The 17309-nt window shown below is 40.7% G+C and overlaps 2 protein-coding genes across 4 annotated transcripts in view; one reads left to right on the top strand and one right to left on the bottom strand.

Moving 5' to 3' along the window:
• The first annotated feature begins 1308 nt into the window (after window positions 1-1308).
• cdk5r1b (cyclin-dependent kinase 5, regulatory subunit 1b (p35)) lies at window positions 1309-7006 on the top strand. Of its 3 annotated transcripts, none has more exons than XM_005913671.3 (3): window positions 1310-1683; window positions 2912-4068; window positions 4661-7006. In XM_005913671.3, the coding sequence occupies exons 2-3, from the start codon at window positions 3164-3166 to the stop codon at window positions 4680-4682; spliced, it is 927 nt and encodes a 308-aa protein (XP_005913733.1). In that variant the 5' UTR covers window positions 1310-1683; window positions 2912-3163; the 3' UTR covers window positions 4683-7006. The 3 variants fall into 3 exon arrangements, with proteins under 3 accessions (XP_005913735.1, XP_005913733.1, XP_005913732.1); XM_005913670.3 differs by having other exon boundaries at window positions 2909-4068; XM_005913673.3 differs by lacking the exon at window positions 4661-7006 and having other exon boundaries at window positions 1309-1683; window positions 2909-4072.
• A 4780-nt stretch (window positions 7007-11786) lies between these two features.
• myo1d (myosin 1D) overlaps window positions 11787-17309 on the bottom strand; it is a 116069-nt gene continuing 110546 nt past the window's right edge. The window contains exon 22 of the mRNA XM_005913674.2: window positions 11787-16406. Coding sequence (XP_005913736.1) covers window positions 16250-16406 — 157 coding nt within the window. The 3' untranslated portion in view covers window positions 11787-16249. The remainder of the gene's footprint in view (window positions 16407-17309) is intronic.

Raw genomic sequence — 17309 nt, 5'->3', positions numbered from 1 at the left:
CTTTAGGTCCCTAAATGTGTGCTGATATTCATTCTGTGCTCTTGCTGAAGCATATTCTATTTGGAAAAACATATACAAATAATGTCATTAAATTTACTGCATATCAATAACTGTTGTCTTCTGTCTCTCATAGTTTTTGTTTTGTTCTTGTCTCTCAATGTTCTCCATGTTCTCCTATCTTTTTCCTCACTCCAAAACCAGCTGTGGCAGACGCTGCCTCTCCCCGAGCCTGGTTCTCCCAGAGCTCTCCCGTTAAAAGGAAGTTCTTCCTTCCCGCTGTTGCCAAATTGTGCTAACAGGGATTCATCATTGTTGGGGTTTGCACTCTAATACTGATCTTTTCATTATCTAGCATTGTAAAGCGCCTTGAGGTGACTCTTGTTGTGTGTTGGTGCTATAGATATAAAACTGAACCAATTTAAGCTGAATTCTATGGATACTAACTCTATTTTTCACAGTACACAAAACCTACTTTCTGATTAAAAGCTTTAGATTACATTGCCTCTTGAGAGTTTTGCATGATATCACCCTCTCTATAAACGTGCTTTATTTGACTCTGACTCTAGGCTTTTTCGTTTCTTTCTCTTTTTTGTTACCTGACCATTTTAATCTTATAAAGGTGTGCATTGGTCACATCTTTCTCGAGAAAGAGATTTTAATCTCAAAGGACTTACTGGTTAAATAAAGGTTAAATAATGCATAAAAGTATAAAATCTACACAATTACTTAAGACTTTATTTATTTCTTATCTTTATGTATTTAAAAAAAGAAACGCTACTTTACCTCGGTTACTTAAATACATAGTTGTATTTATTTGACTCTGACTCTAGGCTTTACAGAACATTGGCTATGCAGATCAAGTGCATGTGTACAAATGGCAAATTAAATATTTTATCCCGACCTTTATCTAAAAAGAAATAAATAAGAATAAATTATTTCAATATATATATTTGTAATAAATAAATACAATACAGTTTGGTTTTTACAGCAAGTTACTGTAAAAATAGCCCTCTGAAATATACAACACGATATGGAGATTAAAATCTGCCAATCAGGCTGTACAATGGACCTATATTCACAACAGGCTTGCAAACCCGGGGCTATGATCACATTACAAGTAGGCGGAGGGGTACTTCCAGATGAGTGCTGTTGCTTTGGTTATGTAGGTGCTATAGGGTGCCACGAGAAAAACATGCTAAGAGTTCATCGGGTTCATTTTTAGCACCTGTGTGTGTGTGTGTGTGTGTGTGTGTGTGTGTGTGTGTGGCTAAAGGCGGAGTGGTTTCCCATCAGAAACAACACCGCGCACAGAGCGCATAGCGGCGCCCCACCACCGCCTTTGCGTCAACCATCCTCACACAGTCAGTGGCACAACACAACATCAGCCCTCGCAGCATCCGCATCTCACGGCCAAGAGGACCAGGAGCAAGCACATCTTCATCCAAGCATCCATTCCACAACTGCCTGCCGTCGTCTGCGCACCGCCGACAGCAGGCGCGTGTTGATGCGCTGCTTGATACACAAATATATATTTTTAAACTCAGCTCGGATTACGTTCTTTGTTGCATTCATATCCTGCGAGATGGTTTCGTGTTTTTATCACGCCTCATAGGGAAGAAGAGACTCGATACGCGGAGCATCACCTCGATATCGCAGTTATTTTCACACTGAGCTGGAGATTTGGTAAGTTTGCTTCGAATCTAGGGGACTGTTTTCTGTTTTTTTGTTTTTGTTTTGAAAGCCAGGCATTTTTTTTTAACTTTTTGTGGATTCATTTTATGTGTAAACAATGCGCAGCGATATCCAATTAAGACAATATGATTATAAATGTAAAGTAAAGGGTTGTGAAGGTGAAGACAGACAATGCATCGACGCATTGTTACACTTTCGGGGACGGGGGAGGTTTAAAAGATGAGGATTTGATTCATTTTTAAAGCCACCGCCTATCACAACCAGCGTTCTCGTTTCGACGCAGACGCTCAGTTTCAGCACCACGGAGAGCAACCGATGCACACGGCGAACAGGCCAATAAATCCTTTCATTTCAATCCAGCGCAGGCACATTCGCCTGATGCTTCGGTATCTCTCTCGCAACAAATAACTGAGCCACGAGGCTGATAATAGCTGATAACAGGGGCGCTGGAATGATGGATCGAACAGCTTGCATCCTGCGCAAGAGAGCGAGGTCGATCCACCGACTGCCTCTCGTGTTCAAAGGTGCTGCAGTGAGCAACGTCCAAATAAAAAAATGCGAACATCCCTTTACGTATTTGTTAGTCTAATTCTAACGGACATCACTGTCGTGACATTGGGGGGTTTTTTTGTTGTTTTTTTTTTTGTTTTTTTACGCTGATCAAACGCGACCTTCACCTGTTATTACGGTGTTTACGTTCCGGTCTTCCATTTTAGCGAGAAGGGTGGCGCGTGCTTCACTCTTACTCGTCGCCACTGACCGTAAAATATAGCTCTTATAAAATATTTACGACACATGATTCTATTTGAATCACACGTGCATTACTCTACATGCTCTATAATCTACTGCACATAAAAATCAGCTAAAGCGCCGTTTTCACACTCAAGCGTTTATAAGGTGATTATTGTGCTGATCATTTGCAGCAGCGGGGGTCTATACCGTTTTATTAATGAGCCTAAGCTATAGGCTGATCCATTCCACCACTTACTGAGTGGGATCAATACTGCTAATAAGCCTGATTGCCGGATAAAGCACTCAGACAAGAGTGCATGAAAACATTGTAAACAGATATTATCTGATGTAAGGTGAATGATGGTTCTGTTATCTGATGAAAAAGAAAAATGTTTGCTTCTATGAAAAAAAAATCACTGATAATCTAAACGGGAGTGATCTTTTACTAATTATGTTTCTGATTATTGATCTTTTCTGCTTCCAGCAGCAGTGGCCATCCTGAGACGCAGACTGGGAGCTGAAATAGAACAGTCAAGGTGGTTCTAATCCCCTCAGAGAGCTCGTTACAGGACAATCCCCTCCAGCGCTTTAGATGCCCAGCAGCAGCCTGTAGCCTGGGACTCTCAGCTCCCAGAAACATCCAGGCTTTGAGACCCTCAGGATCCCCCCCACCCCACCCCTTCCAAACCTCTTCTGAACCAGTGCGGCTAAAGCCCCTGGAAGCCTCCCTGCAGTCACCATGGGAACCGTGCTATCTTTGTCACCTAGCTACAGAAAGTCGGCTCTGTTTGAAGATGGACCAGCCACCGTGGGCCACTACACAGCTGTCCAGAACAGCAAGAACGCCAAAGACAAGAACCTGAAGCGCCACTCGCTCATCAACGTGCTCCCCTGGAAGCGGATCGTAGCGGTGTCAGCAAAGAAGAAAGGCTCCAAGAAGGTGCAGCCCAACGGCACCTACCAGAACAATGTTACCCACCTGAACAACGAGAACCTGAAGAAGTCGCAGTCATGCGCCAACCTGTCCACCTTCACCCAGGATCAGAGCACTCCAGCTCTCACCAAGAACTCCAACACAACGACATCGTCTGTCAAGAAGGCCCCCCTGACAAACTCCAATGTGGCCCCTGGCACCCCTAAGAGAGTGATCGTCCAGGCCTCCACCAGTGAGCTGCTGCGCTGCCTTGGGGACTTTCTGTGCCGACGTTGTTACCGGCTGAAGCACCTGTCACCCACTGACCCAGTGCTGTGGCTGCGAAGTGTTGACCGCTCCCTGCTGCTCCAGGGTTGGCAGGACCAGGGATTCATCACCCCCGCCAATGTGGTCTTTGTCTACATGCTGTGCCGCGATGTGGTCTCCTCTGAAGTGGCCACGGAGCACGAGCTGCAAGCCGTGCTGCTCACCTGCCTCTACCTGTCTTACTCCTACATGGGCAATGAAATCTCTTACCCGCTCAAGCCTTTCTTGGTTGAGAGCTCCAAGGAGACCTTCTGGGACCGCTGCCTGTCCATTATCAACCTGATGAGCGCCAAGATGCTGCAGATCAACTCTGACCCGCACTACTTCACTCAAGTGTTCGCCGACCTGAAGAACGAGAGCCAGAAGGAGGAGGAGAGGAGCCGCCTGCTCATCGGCCTGGACCGGTGAGGGGATGCTTGGGGGTGGGGTAGGGGCGGGGGAGCGAAGAGCTTTGGGGAGGTGGGGGCAACCTCCAGTCTGGGATTTAGAATATTTGTGATGCTTTTTATTTATAATCGTCCAAACTGCTGAGAAACTAGACTGATTCAGAAGTGTTTGACATTCACACCAACTTTGCATCTAGCAGGACTGATTGATGGAAGGAGGGGGGTCGGGGGATTGATATGGGTCATGTTTATCTCATATGTGTGTGTTTGAGGTCACAAAGGTCACCAAAAAATGGGGCTTAGGGTTTTAAAAAAAACTATTTCCAAACCAGCAAAGGATGGATTATGAATACACCCAAGAATGAAAGCTTGTTCTTCTTTTTTTCACAGTTATATGTAAACAAAGAAATGCCAGACTTGGGTAAATCCTTTGCTAACATGCAGATATGTTATATCTATATAAAATACTGAAAAAATTTTTAAAAAAAGGAAAAAAGTTGTTTTGAAAAGGAAGCTTACATCTACAGCAATGAATGTGGACAGGACTGAGGCTGCAGCAGTGACCTTCTGACTGTTTGACGATGTGATGTGCACTGCCTACTTACTGCAGGAGGGTGAGGGCCATCGCCTGACTGGCTTTCTTCACGGATGAGCAGGCACCCCCGGCTGCAAACCCTGCCTCTCTGGAATGCCAACACCCACGTCCTCTCCATTAAAACAGATACGACTGGACATTTTTGTATGCATATCTGGCCATCTAAGGAAAGGACAGCGGGGGCCATCAGTGCTGGATCCATATTTTCGTGGGTTTCTGTTTACGGCTCTGCAGCGACCTGATGGACAATAAGCACTGCATTGTGGAACTTTTGATAAAAAAAAAAAAGAAAAAAGAAAAGACAACAGCCAGTGGACATGTGGCCAGTCACAAGTGGTCATGTTGTGTGTGTTCAGAAAGACCTACTTTATTTTCATCTAGAAAAAAATAAAACAAGTTAATGGATGTTTTACTCCGAGGCTTGCACCTGTGGAGGCTTATTTATTGCTTTTCTGGAACAAGTTTTCTTTGATTTTTTTCTCCTTTTTTCTTTTTTTACTTAGAAAAATGTAACGTTTTTGCATGTGTGCCATGCAATTTTACAGAGTCTCCAGGAGGGCAGGAGCAGTTCTTCTTTTTACTTGATTTGTAAACCAACTGCATCTGCATTAGAGAATGCTGTGAACAAAGTGACACTAGTTTATTTAGCTATGCTTGATAAAATAGGCTATTTGTTTACCAGGGAAATTTTTTTTTGTACTTTTCGTCGTTATAGGTTGTGTTGCAACCATTTTGGAATGATGTTTGAGTTTTTGTGCTTCTGATTCAGCATAGAAAATGTTAAAACAGTGCCATATCTTTGATGAAAATCCCACACGTCTGAGAAAATTCTGTGCAGGTTGACCAGCTGTTGAATGAAGGGTGGATTTTCATCACACACTAATATAAGGAAACCTAATTTATTGCCACTTATGTATTATTTAGGCACATTTAATGTAAATGAGAGACTGCGATGAGAGACTTTAAGGGAAGGACACGAAGAAAAGGTGAAGGGGGCTTGGTGGTTAAAGCCGGTGTGCTTATCTTTGGTGGGAATGAAGATTGATCTGGTTTATGCTAATGAATGTTGCAGGGATTTATCAGTGGATATCTAATTTAAAAAGAAAAGCCGTTAGATCAAAACCATGCTTAAATCTGACCATCACCGATGTGGCATCCCGAAGGACACCTTGACTCACGCTGAGCTGTTAGTTATGAGAATCACCCCGAGAATATCTTTTGTCCTGAGAGACTGACTTGAATCGGGAGCTATCCCAACCTGCTGTCCCCCACATATCAGTAACAGAAAGCACAAACCATTTTTACGGTGGAATAAATCAATTAAACCGCAATGACTCCTGCATCTCGACTGCAGAAAAGCACAGCTCACCCTTTAGGATAATCCATCAGCATGGCCTCTGATGAGAGAGATGAGGCAAGCTGCAGAAGACTAATCACAGTTTTAATCAGAAGTTACAAAGACATGGAATAACCAAACAGAAAGCATGCAGAATACTTGAGATATTCCTCATTCTTTAACCTAATGACTTCAATTACTACATGAGCTACAGTATTTGGTAACATAAGCTTCACAATTGGTGTCTTAAGAGAAATTGTGTGAACTTCTTTAGCTTGCAGTATTCTGAAAATCTGTCTAAAAAGCTGGCAGTGCCAACAGAAAGCTCTGATCAGAAAGATCTGCCCCTCCTCACCCATCCTCTCTATTTCTCTCATCACTGCTGTGTTTGCGCGAATCAGAGAAAATGAGGAGCTCAGGCAGTCACGACCTGTGGCTTTTTCTGCTGTGGATGGGGAGTCACACGCTGGCTGAGAAGACAGTTCATTTAGAGGGATTTGCTCTGGCACAATAGAGGGACACGCACTTTGGACGGGCTTCTGCTCTAGCAGAAAAAAGCAGGGCATTTGGGATACAGGGCCTCAAAACAGACACCCTTTTCTCTTTCTCTCTCTGTCCACATGCCCACTTGAAACGTGCCATGTTTTTTCACTTGCATCATTAAGTAGTTGTTTGAAAAAATACTTTCAAAAGCTTATAAAATATGAAAAAAAAAACCCTCAAGTGATAGTTAACGATTTCTGTCAAGTTCTTTTCTGTATCTCGTTGCGTACTTTGTAGATAAAAAAAGGTGATTAAAATCAAAAAAGTCGAAGGCTGCACGTGTGAGCGAATGGAAAAAGATGTGCGTGTGTGTGTGCGTGCGCTCGCGTGTGTGTGTGAATGACAGCGTTTTAACTGTACAGAAGAATGTGTGACATGTTGTTTTTCTCCAGCCACACTGATACTAGGACTCGGTTTTTCCCATGATGGGCTGAGGGAGGGGCGTTGATGCTATTCAGTAAAAAAAAACAATCTTTTTTTTTCTGACAAAGACAAAAAAGCTGTTGCTGTAATTGAAACTTTTTTTTTTTTAGTTTGTTTCTGCTTATTTTAATTTATTTTTGTACTGTGATGGAAAAAAAATAAAATGCACTGATCGTTCAAGGCCGTCGTTTGTCTTTTTGTGCCTCCGGCGGTGGATTAATGTGTGTGAAATCTGATATTAGCATCTTCTTTCTTAGGGAAAGAGCTTTATTAGGTTTGTGTGGATTTATCCGTGGAAGCAGCCCAGTAAACACCAAAATCTAATCTGGTCTAAAACGATAGCTTGACAGCTAGCTCATGGGTGGTGACACAGTATGGTACGTGCCTGGCTTGCAGTCTATGGAAGAATTCTGCAACAGCAAAGATGGTTCATTTATTTGAAAATTAATTTAAACAATGCATCAAAATAACTACCAAGTAAGTGCCCAGAGCTGTTATCAATAAGTCTCCCAGCCTTGAGGAGAATTATGGTAAATACTCAGGACTTCCAAATCAATAAGTGATGCTTCCAAGATTTCAAAAGTATGAAGTCAGTTGAGCACTATGCAGCTGTAGCCCAGACATGTTGCAGGACTATATTTATTTGTATTTTTATCTTTATCAATTTTCAAATTGTCAAGCAATTAGATACAGTTTACTTTCTAGATCCTGTGATAGATCTGTGATTTGTCCGGGGTTGCCTCAACTGGTATAAGAGCTGAATTAAATGAGTGGAAAACAGATGGATGGATCAATGATTCCTAGATCGGGGGCTTAGTTTGTAGTGAAAAATGTTCTGTAAGCATTAGTCACATCACAGGCATATATCCCTGTTGTTTGCTTGTTACACCAGAACAACAACCAGCCCAGCAACAAAACAGCTGCTTATACCTTTGTAACATGTTTGTTTTATGGGCTTTGAATTCTTTAAAAATCGTCCCAAATCTTTTCCCATTCAGGTGAATGAGAAGGCTAGATTGGGCTTATGAACTGTCAGAGTTGGAGGAGCAGAGAAGTTTTTCTTCAACATGATGTTTGCAAGCCCACAATTCTCACTCTAGAGCAACAATTCCTCAAAACCAACAGATCTAGACTTTTTAATGTGGAGGCATTTGACTGACAGGGTGCGATAAAGCTGAAATAACCTCTTCTGGTAAATTCACCCAACCGCTGATCTGTAGAGCAACTTTTTTCGGGTTCATGTTTCTTTTCTTTTTTCTTTTTTAAATAATTTTAATGAGACTTGTGGTTCTGAATTTTAACTTTCTTTGGAGTGAAATATTACCCAGATGTCTCTGTGTACACACAACAACATGACAAGAATAACTAACTGCTGGGGCACTTACACGCGTACACACACTGACAAGCTGGCTGACTTGAATATAATCATTACATTGTTTAATTTAAATCTCCTTTCTCTGTTTCTTTAACCGTCCATTCTTCTGATTGGTGGAAGCAAAGACTTGTCTCTTTCTCAATCAAATGTTTGTCCTGCAGACAACTTCAACCCATCTTAAATTTTTTATCCTTCTGTCACAGTCACTGACTGTTTGTGACTTTTAGTGTGGATGTAAAGTATGGAAAAACCAAAGCGGCTCTATTATTGAGTCATTTATCTAAGCTCCATCATCCTCAGTTTCTTAACAGAAGACCAATATACTTTAAAACCCTCATTTTTACACAAGAAGCTATTCTGTTGAGCACAGCCATGTCTGATTTTCAGAATAAAGGCTCTTGGGAAACAGGATTCTTTAAATTCTCAGGATTCTAATGTTTGTTTTTTCAAAATAAAACCCCCCAGTTATTTATTAGATCTTGTCATGATGCCTTATTGTTGTGAAATTTAAGATAGCTGGCCACTTAATTAAGGATAACTGTGCTGAGCCATTTTATTGGCTACACCTAAAGGCTTAGTGTACATATGTCTTAAAATCGCAGCACAATTTCTGTAAAACACATACACCGTCTACTTAACTGTTATAACTTTGGCAGTCACTTTTTTCTAAAGTTGCAGTCCGTTTGGCCTCTCAGGGCCACCGTACTTTTACCCACCACAACCAGCTGCTTCTTATACACACATGTGCTTCTTTGACTACTCTTCCAACATATAGTTAGACTCTGTGCTATCACTGCTAATGGAGTCTTGTACTATCAATGATCCTGAAAGTGATCAGTCAATATGAATGAGCTCACTGCTAGTGTCTTACAGCAAAATTGTCTTCACTGTCTTCCCTTTTTGTCTTGGATCATAGATCAATAATAATTTAGTTCAGCTTTATTCAGTCGTGCCCATTCAGAACCATTTCGTGAGCATTTTCTGCTGTAAACCTTTTTGATTTGCAGCCAGTTTGTGTCCAGTGGGACAAAGTGGACTTTTATGCCAGCACTATTTAGACACCACTCGCTCATAACAACACTAAGATTACCTATGAAAACACGTGCCATAAAGGGAGGAAATCTGCTTTCCTGTAAGACTTAGAAAACAATAGTAGGAGCCTACTGTATAAATTTAAAGTCATAACAGAAGATGGTTTGTTTAAGCTGTATATTGTATTTCAGTTCAGTTCATTGAGGACTATCTCATGAGTGCCCTCTAGGTGAATTGCAGACATTGTCAGAACAATATTAATAGGAAGTGGAATTGCCCTCTGTACTAGGTTCAGTGTTACTGAGCCATAGGAAAATATAACTTTTAATTTCCACACCTGCGTTTATATCTGAACTGGCAGTTCATGCTCTGTTCGGCTCTCTTTTACTGTGTTGGCAAAACTGATCCTAGCCTCCACATCCACAACTAATGTTCTTGAGCAATGACCTTGAAACCCCCACATGCGGGACAGAGACATACGTGCTATAAAACTGTTGGTGACAGCTGTAAATATACAGAGTGCAACTTTGTCATCCATAGTTTTTTGTATCAGGTTTTCTTTTTTTTCTAGATGTGTGGGGTTTTTGAAAGACCTGATTTGATTTCACAGATTAGAGTAGCCTCTCTGATTGTAGGTGTTAATATGTGTAACCAGATGGTCTGCACATTACCGTTGATGGCTTAGGGGCAAGACCGGTCAAATTAAGGCTACTTAATTAAGAGCCATGTTTCCTTTGCTCACCAGTGGTGTTAAAAGATAAAAATCTATCATATTCTGTTGTGTGCTGATGGAAATAGAGTCAGCAACAACAAGCTTTTTTTAGAGACTGTAGTAGAAATAGAAATGTAGTGGAGTGAGGCTGTCATCAGTCCACTGAGATCATCCTGAGCCTCAGTGATTTATGCTTTACATTACTGCAAACCTTTTATTCAACAATCGCAAGCATAAATATTTTCTCATGTTGTTAAAGAAAAGCTCAGTCAGCTATGTTTTGTGTCTTCCCAAAATAATCAGCAATAATTGTCATTGTCAAGAACAAAAACACCTCAGCGCAATTAGCAATTTGAAACCTCTACTTAAGTTCTTAACAACTTGCAACTGGTCAGGAAATATATACATTTCCTTTGTAACCACGTGGTTGATAATCGCTCTCTTGGCAGCATTAAAAAGCATGTTTGAAGCCTGGTGCTAAAAATGGGTTTGCCCTTTATGGAAAGCTTCCGCCTTCATAGCAACTGTATATTGTGTGAAATCTTTAATAACTGGAATTAGGCGTGTGCCCATTTTGAACAGGTGTGCCGACACAGACAGCTGTCTGCTAGGCTGCCATCCATCTTCTTCCACTTATCCAGTTCGGGGTCATGGGTGCTCTGGAGCCTTGCGCAGCTGTTGCCAGTCTTGCGGGTGGCAACACAAATCATTGATTAGCCTAATGAGCCTGTTTTTGGACTGTGGGTAAAAGCTAATCAGGGAGAAGAGGTAGCCAGTAGATTTGAACCCAGGACCTTCTTGCTGCAAGACACCAGTGCTAACCACTGTGTCACTGTTTATAGAGCCATTGTACAAATAATATAACTTACTTTGCTGGCAAGACATTCAATAACTCCATATTCTAGAAATTAAAATTCTGGTATTTTATTAGTTTGTTGCTTGGTAGGCATCTTGAAGGCATTTACACCTGAGCTTTGCACCTGTACACTTTATAGATGCTTCTCGCTATAAGTAACTCCTAATTCCACCATGTGGCTCCAATAAGCAAACCTGGCACTGACCAAAATGTCAACACTGAGGCTTCAAAATTCAAGTCCAAAACCAACTGGTAACATTATTGTGGCTCGGTCCTTTTTTAGTATACAGTCTATGTTTTTAATGTATGGCTGTATGTTTAACATCTCTGAGTGATAGTCAGAGTCTATCTTTGCAGAACAGACCCCAGAAATGTAAATCCGTACATTACTTCACATGTACTGGAAACCTCCCACACCGAGACAGACGTTTCTGGGTTAGTTTGAGCTCTGCTCATTCATTTACCCAACAGATCAGTCAGTCCGGCCTCAGTTAGTCACTGGCCTTGAAGAAAAGTAGACTCATCCCACTCTTTTCAGCAGATAGTCATCCATCAGCCAGTGGATTATAAACCCCTGCTGAGATAGCTGATGATGGCTGGTGACACATTGGCGGTGGGAAGTGGTGTTGTCATGCCAACTGCAGAGGTTTTAGCCGTCTCGACGTCAACCGGAGAAACAGCTGTTAGTGGGTGGATTAACACTGCGCTCTGCCCAGCTATTACCGCATCATGTGTTAGAGACTACGACTGGGAAACAAAACATTAGCCTTTACATCATTTACAGATTAATGACCTCTTATCTGAGCATGCCTGTAGCACATGACGGCACACACATGCAACAAAAGCACAATGGGAATCACTTAGTGAAGCAAATAAATTTATTAATAAATCAATTATTGAAATTGCTTTCATTAAGAAATATAACTAGCATTCATACAGAATATTACAGCATTTCCCTTTAGACGTACCATAAATATATTACAGTATATTTATGGTACTAATGACATCTTACACAAATATGCAAAATACAAACTTAATATAAAATTAGGCACTTGCTGAACGAATGCTGCATACATACAGATTTAGCTTAAAGCTACAGACGACAGAATAAATTACAATAAAGAAAAGGGAATTTGTTTCACTTTGGCTAACATGGATGGGCTTGATAACAGAAACTAGAGACTGCATCTCACTGCACGCCACAATAAAGTGAAGAATGGCACAAGTCCATAAATGTTAACGTTCATATTTGATCTTGCCTTTGATTTTTATTCTTATGGTAAAACTACTAATCAGCATAAAGGAAAAGTAATTATCTTTGATTAGACTTGCACATCAAAGATTTTAATAAAAATCATTAAAGAATAAATTTTGTGATTTTTCCATATTAATAAATCCCATGAAAACCCAACAGCCAACAACACACTGTGTACATATCCAAAAACATGTGCCATCCAGATCACTGTATTACCGGGCGACATGTCCCTCCATTAAAATGAATGCACAGACTATTTTGTGCTGTATAACATTTATTGCACTAACTGTGCATCAATGCATTTCTGATGCAGTGGTTACATCCACAACGACTGTATGTGTGCTTCAGTAACCTTTGCTAAATCTACAATGCCCAAGTACTGAAGATTATTGTGAAAATGAAATTGCATGTTTGTCATCTACACTACATGACATCAGATATAGTTTTCAGTCATGTTCCCAGTGCAGAGCTGTGGAGCACAAAACACACTTGATCCACTGCAGACCTGCAGCACTAATTTTCCATCAGTTTCAAAACACGTATGTTTAAATAACCTCAAGGTATAAAAAAAACAAAATACAGGTGAATGAAATGTAAGCTATTGGAGGGTTAGTTATGTTTTATATATATATGTTTTTTAGGTTCTATAATGCTTCCATCTGGAGCTGAGGGCATGAAATTCTGTCAAAGACAAGGTGAGTAAGTATGTGTGTCAGTATTTACAGACAGTAAAGAGGCAGAGCTATTCTGGATAGGTTTCCAACTTGAATCAATGAAATGGCCCAATACTGACAGGCTGGCTGTGAAGTTGAAGGTGCTGAAGGTTTGATTTGGCCACTGCTCTTAATTCAGAGACTATAATTCACATGTAGTTGTGAACAGAGTGGGTAGTCATTAGTGCATCAGATTTAATAACTATTCGGAAATGTGTAAAATCAAAGCTGGTAAAGACGCCTGTCAAAGAGCACAGGTAAGGTGAGTGTTCCTATAAAGATGTGACAAAGCTTTTCACTGGCTCCAAGACAAAGAGATCTTCTCCTTTCCTTCATATATATTAAGATCTTTGTCTCTGTATTTAAAGGAGCTTTGTTTCTGATCGTTTAGTTCCTGCCTTGTCTTGTTGCAGGTGTACTCTCCCTCTTTATTGCCACACCTCTCGACTCCAGGATGACTGAAGAATTGTATAAACCTGAAGGATCTTCATCGCCTTGCAGGATGGTACAGCCAGCCTAGCTGGGCAGGCAGCCAAGTGATTTGACCGAGGAAGCAAAAACAGAGAAGGAGGGAGGAATGGGGGCAGGGAGAGAGGAGAAAAGAAGCAGAGCAAGTACAGGAAAGGATCCCGGGCAGGGCTTTGTTCACCAACCCCCTTTAACTTAAGAAAGCAACGAGAGAAGCGCTGAAGTGAGAAGTGACACCGAGTCCATCCTAATGATGAGCGGTGAATAGCCGCGCAGAGAGGAGGAGAGGAGAGGACAAGCCCTGTGGGAGATTACTGCATGTTGGAGGATATGGAGAGCTGCAGTGTTATAGCTAACACACACACACACACACACACACAGACTTTGCTGAGCTCCTCTGAAAACCACCTATTAGCGCTGCCAATGTCACTTCCTTAATCCACACCACGAATGCACCAATTTCCCCAAACAACTCTGTGTCTTATCAAGCAACAGGACAAGGTCATCCAGCAGAAAAGCTCTGAGGTAAAAATGGGGGAGAGGGGCACTCACAAGCTAATTTAGATAAATGACTTGTTCATACAACACTCAGACACAGTCAGAGAACTGTGGCTAAAACGACTGCTAACAAGTTTTCCTCTCAGTTGTGACGAAGCCTGCCTCTTCAACTAGGGCAGACACAGAGGGAACTCCATTGCTAACCTTGGGCTGTTGTTCCTTAACCCAGATTCTTTCCTGTGTCTTTACACAGAGACAATGCAGCCCTGTGACTGTGGGCAGAATAATTATATAGTACTAAAAGTTTCCAATAATCTTTGGACTCAACAAAAGCATCCGACAGCATAACTGTTCCTTCCCTATTTTAGAACCAACCTGACTTTCATTAGCAGATGTTCTTGAATGCATCTTTCTAGCTATAAAAATGTTGTTGTCAAGCATTTTTTTCTTAACAAGTAGAAATGTCATCGGCTGATCAAAATTATGAACTTTTATCAAAAGACCCTGAAAAACCAACTAAATGAGGTTATGTGTGAATGATTTTAAAACTGCCAGAGTCAAGAGTTTTTACTTTTAAGCTTATATATTTGTTGCATGGTAGCAAAACTGTATTTACACAAGAAAAGCAAAGAGTGTTGTTGCTGACTGATGATGAGCATCAGGCTTTCATCGACTGTAGTTTCACAGCCATCTGTGTTTACAATTCAAGATCTACTCTGCAGGAAGCTTCCTGGTTTTGTTTGTACGTGCACTGCTGAAAACCACCGAAATTTGAATATCACCATCCAATGCACATAAAGACAGATATTGCAATTTTTATGCTGCCACACTTTGTTGTAATTAATCTAAAAAACACAAAAACAGCATATTGGAATGTGCTAACAATGGACACTCACCTAACAGCTTGTAAGAACATTACAAACCAGACCCAGAGCCACTTTCACGCGCTGATGATTAATTAGTACAATTTGGCTTTTCACACTTTGAGAAGTGTGATTAATTTTTTTTAGTGAGATAAGATGTAAATGAAGTCTCTGAATAGACCACAAAATATACGAAAAGTCATGGGGACAGCAGTCTGACTAAGGACGTCACACCCTTCTGTCCTCGCTCCTTCTTGGTGGCTACCAGCCAGCCTCTCTGAGCCAAGAAGTGAAGAGCGAAAAGAGCTAATCAACACACACAGACTCCCTCAATCGCACTCACACACACTCACTCTCCTTTGATGAAGGGGATATTTGTCAAGTGGAAACCTATTCCAAAGGACTAAGGGCCACTACAAGTCATCAGGCTATTCACTAGACACAAAGACAGCAAATGAGAGTGCATTTAGGAGCTGGAGTTCACATGGGATTATACAGTACTGGCCAGTAAGAACACGAAGTCTCACGTTTGGAGAAAATATGGACTGAAAACACTTGTAGGGAACAAAGTAACGCTTATGTCATCATCCACTTATTTGACTTTTGTTAACGAGTTACAGAATCCCTGTTTACACCACATGCAGTGTAAATTCTGCATGCACACATATTTGCACTGCTGTTCACAAACAGCACGTTCTAACCTCACATAAGCAGCGTTAGCGTGTTTATTATAAAACTGCAGACATCGCACAGAAACTATAAGATTACAAGATTAAAATTAGTAGATTTTTTCCGTGTTGCTGGCTGCAAAGTTCAGGATGTGCTCAACACATCCAGCTCAACACCCTGTGACTAAAACTAAAAGAAAAATGTGCTATTTGATTCTCGCTCACTGTCCTTTTAAGTGATTGTGACTATTAAAACAAAAACTATAAGTGGACAACCTTCCACTCACCGCTTACGCAGGCAAGTCTGCAACTAAAGTAATTATAATTAAAGTTATTTAGAAAACAAAAACAGGTTTCTACTGTTTTAAAGCAATTTAGATGAATCAAAGTCATACATGAATTTTCTCTTACTTAATTTTTTATGGTTTCACTTTTGATGTGGCTCCTACACACGGAGCTGCAGGGATTATGAATTGCTGCAAAGCCTTTGGATTTTATTTTTTTTTGTCTCTTATGCAACATCAGTGGTTCTGAGAACAGTTGCTGCATAATCTCCTCTCACCTCCACTCAAAATAATCAATGCACAATGAAAAAAAAATATTGCACAAAGCAAATCATTTCAATTTTTGATTCTAAAAAAAGAACAAACACCTCTTTGGTGCATAATCATATAGTGCATATAAAAAAAAAAAACGCCTAGAATTCAACTGAAAATTCAAATTTGGCATTGCTTTCCAAACTGAGGACCGAGCTGCTCTGTCACATTATTAGCAGCTCTGCAAAACAACACAACAAGTGAATCATCATCATTATTATTCAAGACAGCTTCAAAATCAGCTGCTTTTTCTGTCTCGGCCCACTTTAGTTGCCAGGAACAGCCAGGATGTACCCAGACCGGCTCTTGGTGAAGTCCGGCTGCGACTGGTTGATCTTGGGCTCAACGATGACCGTGCACTTTCTGCCATTCATGCTGCACTGGATGGGACTCGCAATGTTCACCTGCAGCTTCCTCTTCTCACTGTGGAAGGAGAATACAAAGACAGAAATACCTGTTAGAATTCAGACAAATTACTGAACACTGATTAGACGTTCTTAATGAAAATATCTGCAAACATAACCTCAGATTATTAGTCTGGTCATTACAATCAGAAAATATTTGCAGCCTCACTGGTTTCACTGTTTAATGCACAGAGATAAAATAAGCAGATCCATTAGTAACCAGAATGTGTGTACGAGGGAGAGCACAGGTACAAGCCATTAATCATGTTTACTCCATCATAATCTTGGAAATACACCACAGTCACACACACACACACACACACACACACACACACACACACACACACACACACACACACACACACACGCTCATGTTGTAAATGCTCTTACTGTATATGCACAGTCACACTCACACAGTGATAATAAATCTTGGAGCCACAAATCTTGCTCAGAAAAAAATCCTCCTTAGTCATGCACACTGTCAGACTCACACATGTACACACAGACACACTTTTATGAAACCAGGTACTGTTGTGCACAACAATGACAGAGCATATAAGACAGAAAAACTGCTTTTAAGTGAGATGGAAAAAAATACCAGAGGGAAGTGATCCAAATATACCATAAAAATAAATTTTTTTAATTCGTATTTATTTAAAAAGGGACAATGCAATCTAACATAGTCCTCATATGGAGCATGAAACTGATGTGCTGCACATACAGTCTATAGCTATTGCTAATTTCCAGCTCTTGTCCATTGTTGGGCTTTTACATCCACGGTCTACAAACAAAATTACAACATAATAATTCTGTGTAATGCTTAAAATAAAAGTCAGAAAAGATATATGATTAAATTAAGATGTATAAAGTGAAATAAAAAATCTAATTAAATTATAAAGTGTATTAAATTAAAAACACAGTT

This window comes from Haplochromis burtoni, unplaced genomic scaffold (genome assembly GCF_018398535.1).
Source record: "Haplochromis burtoni strain Fernald_Lab_line unplaced genomic scaffold, NCSU_Asbu1 Contig_6, whole genome shotgun sequence".
In the NCBI taxonomy this organism is placed as follows: domain Eukaryota; kingdom Metazoa; phylum Chordata; class Actinopteri; order Cichliformes; family Cichlidae; genus Haplochromis; species Haplochromis burtoni.
The sequence above is the reverse complement of the archived record's forward strand: the minus strand, read 5'-3'. Positions and strand labels throughout refer to the sequence as shown.

Coding starts and splice junctions, on each gene's coding strand:
- cdk5r1b (XM_005913671.3), top strand. CDS start 3,164: ATGGGAACCGTGCTATCTTTGTCACCTAGCTACAGAAAGTCGGCTCTG. Junction 4,069..4,660: donor CTGCTCATCGGCCTGGACCG/GTGAGGGGATGC, acceptor TACTTACTGCAG/GAGGGTGAGGGCCATCGCCT.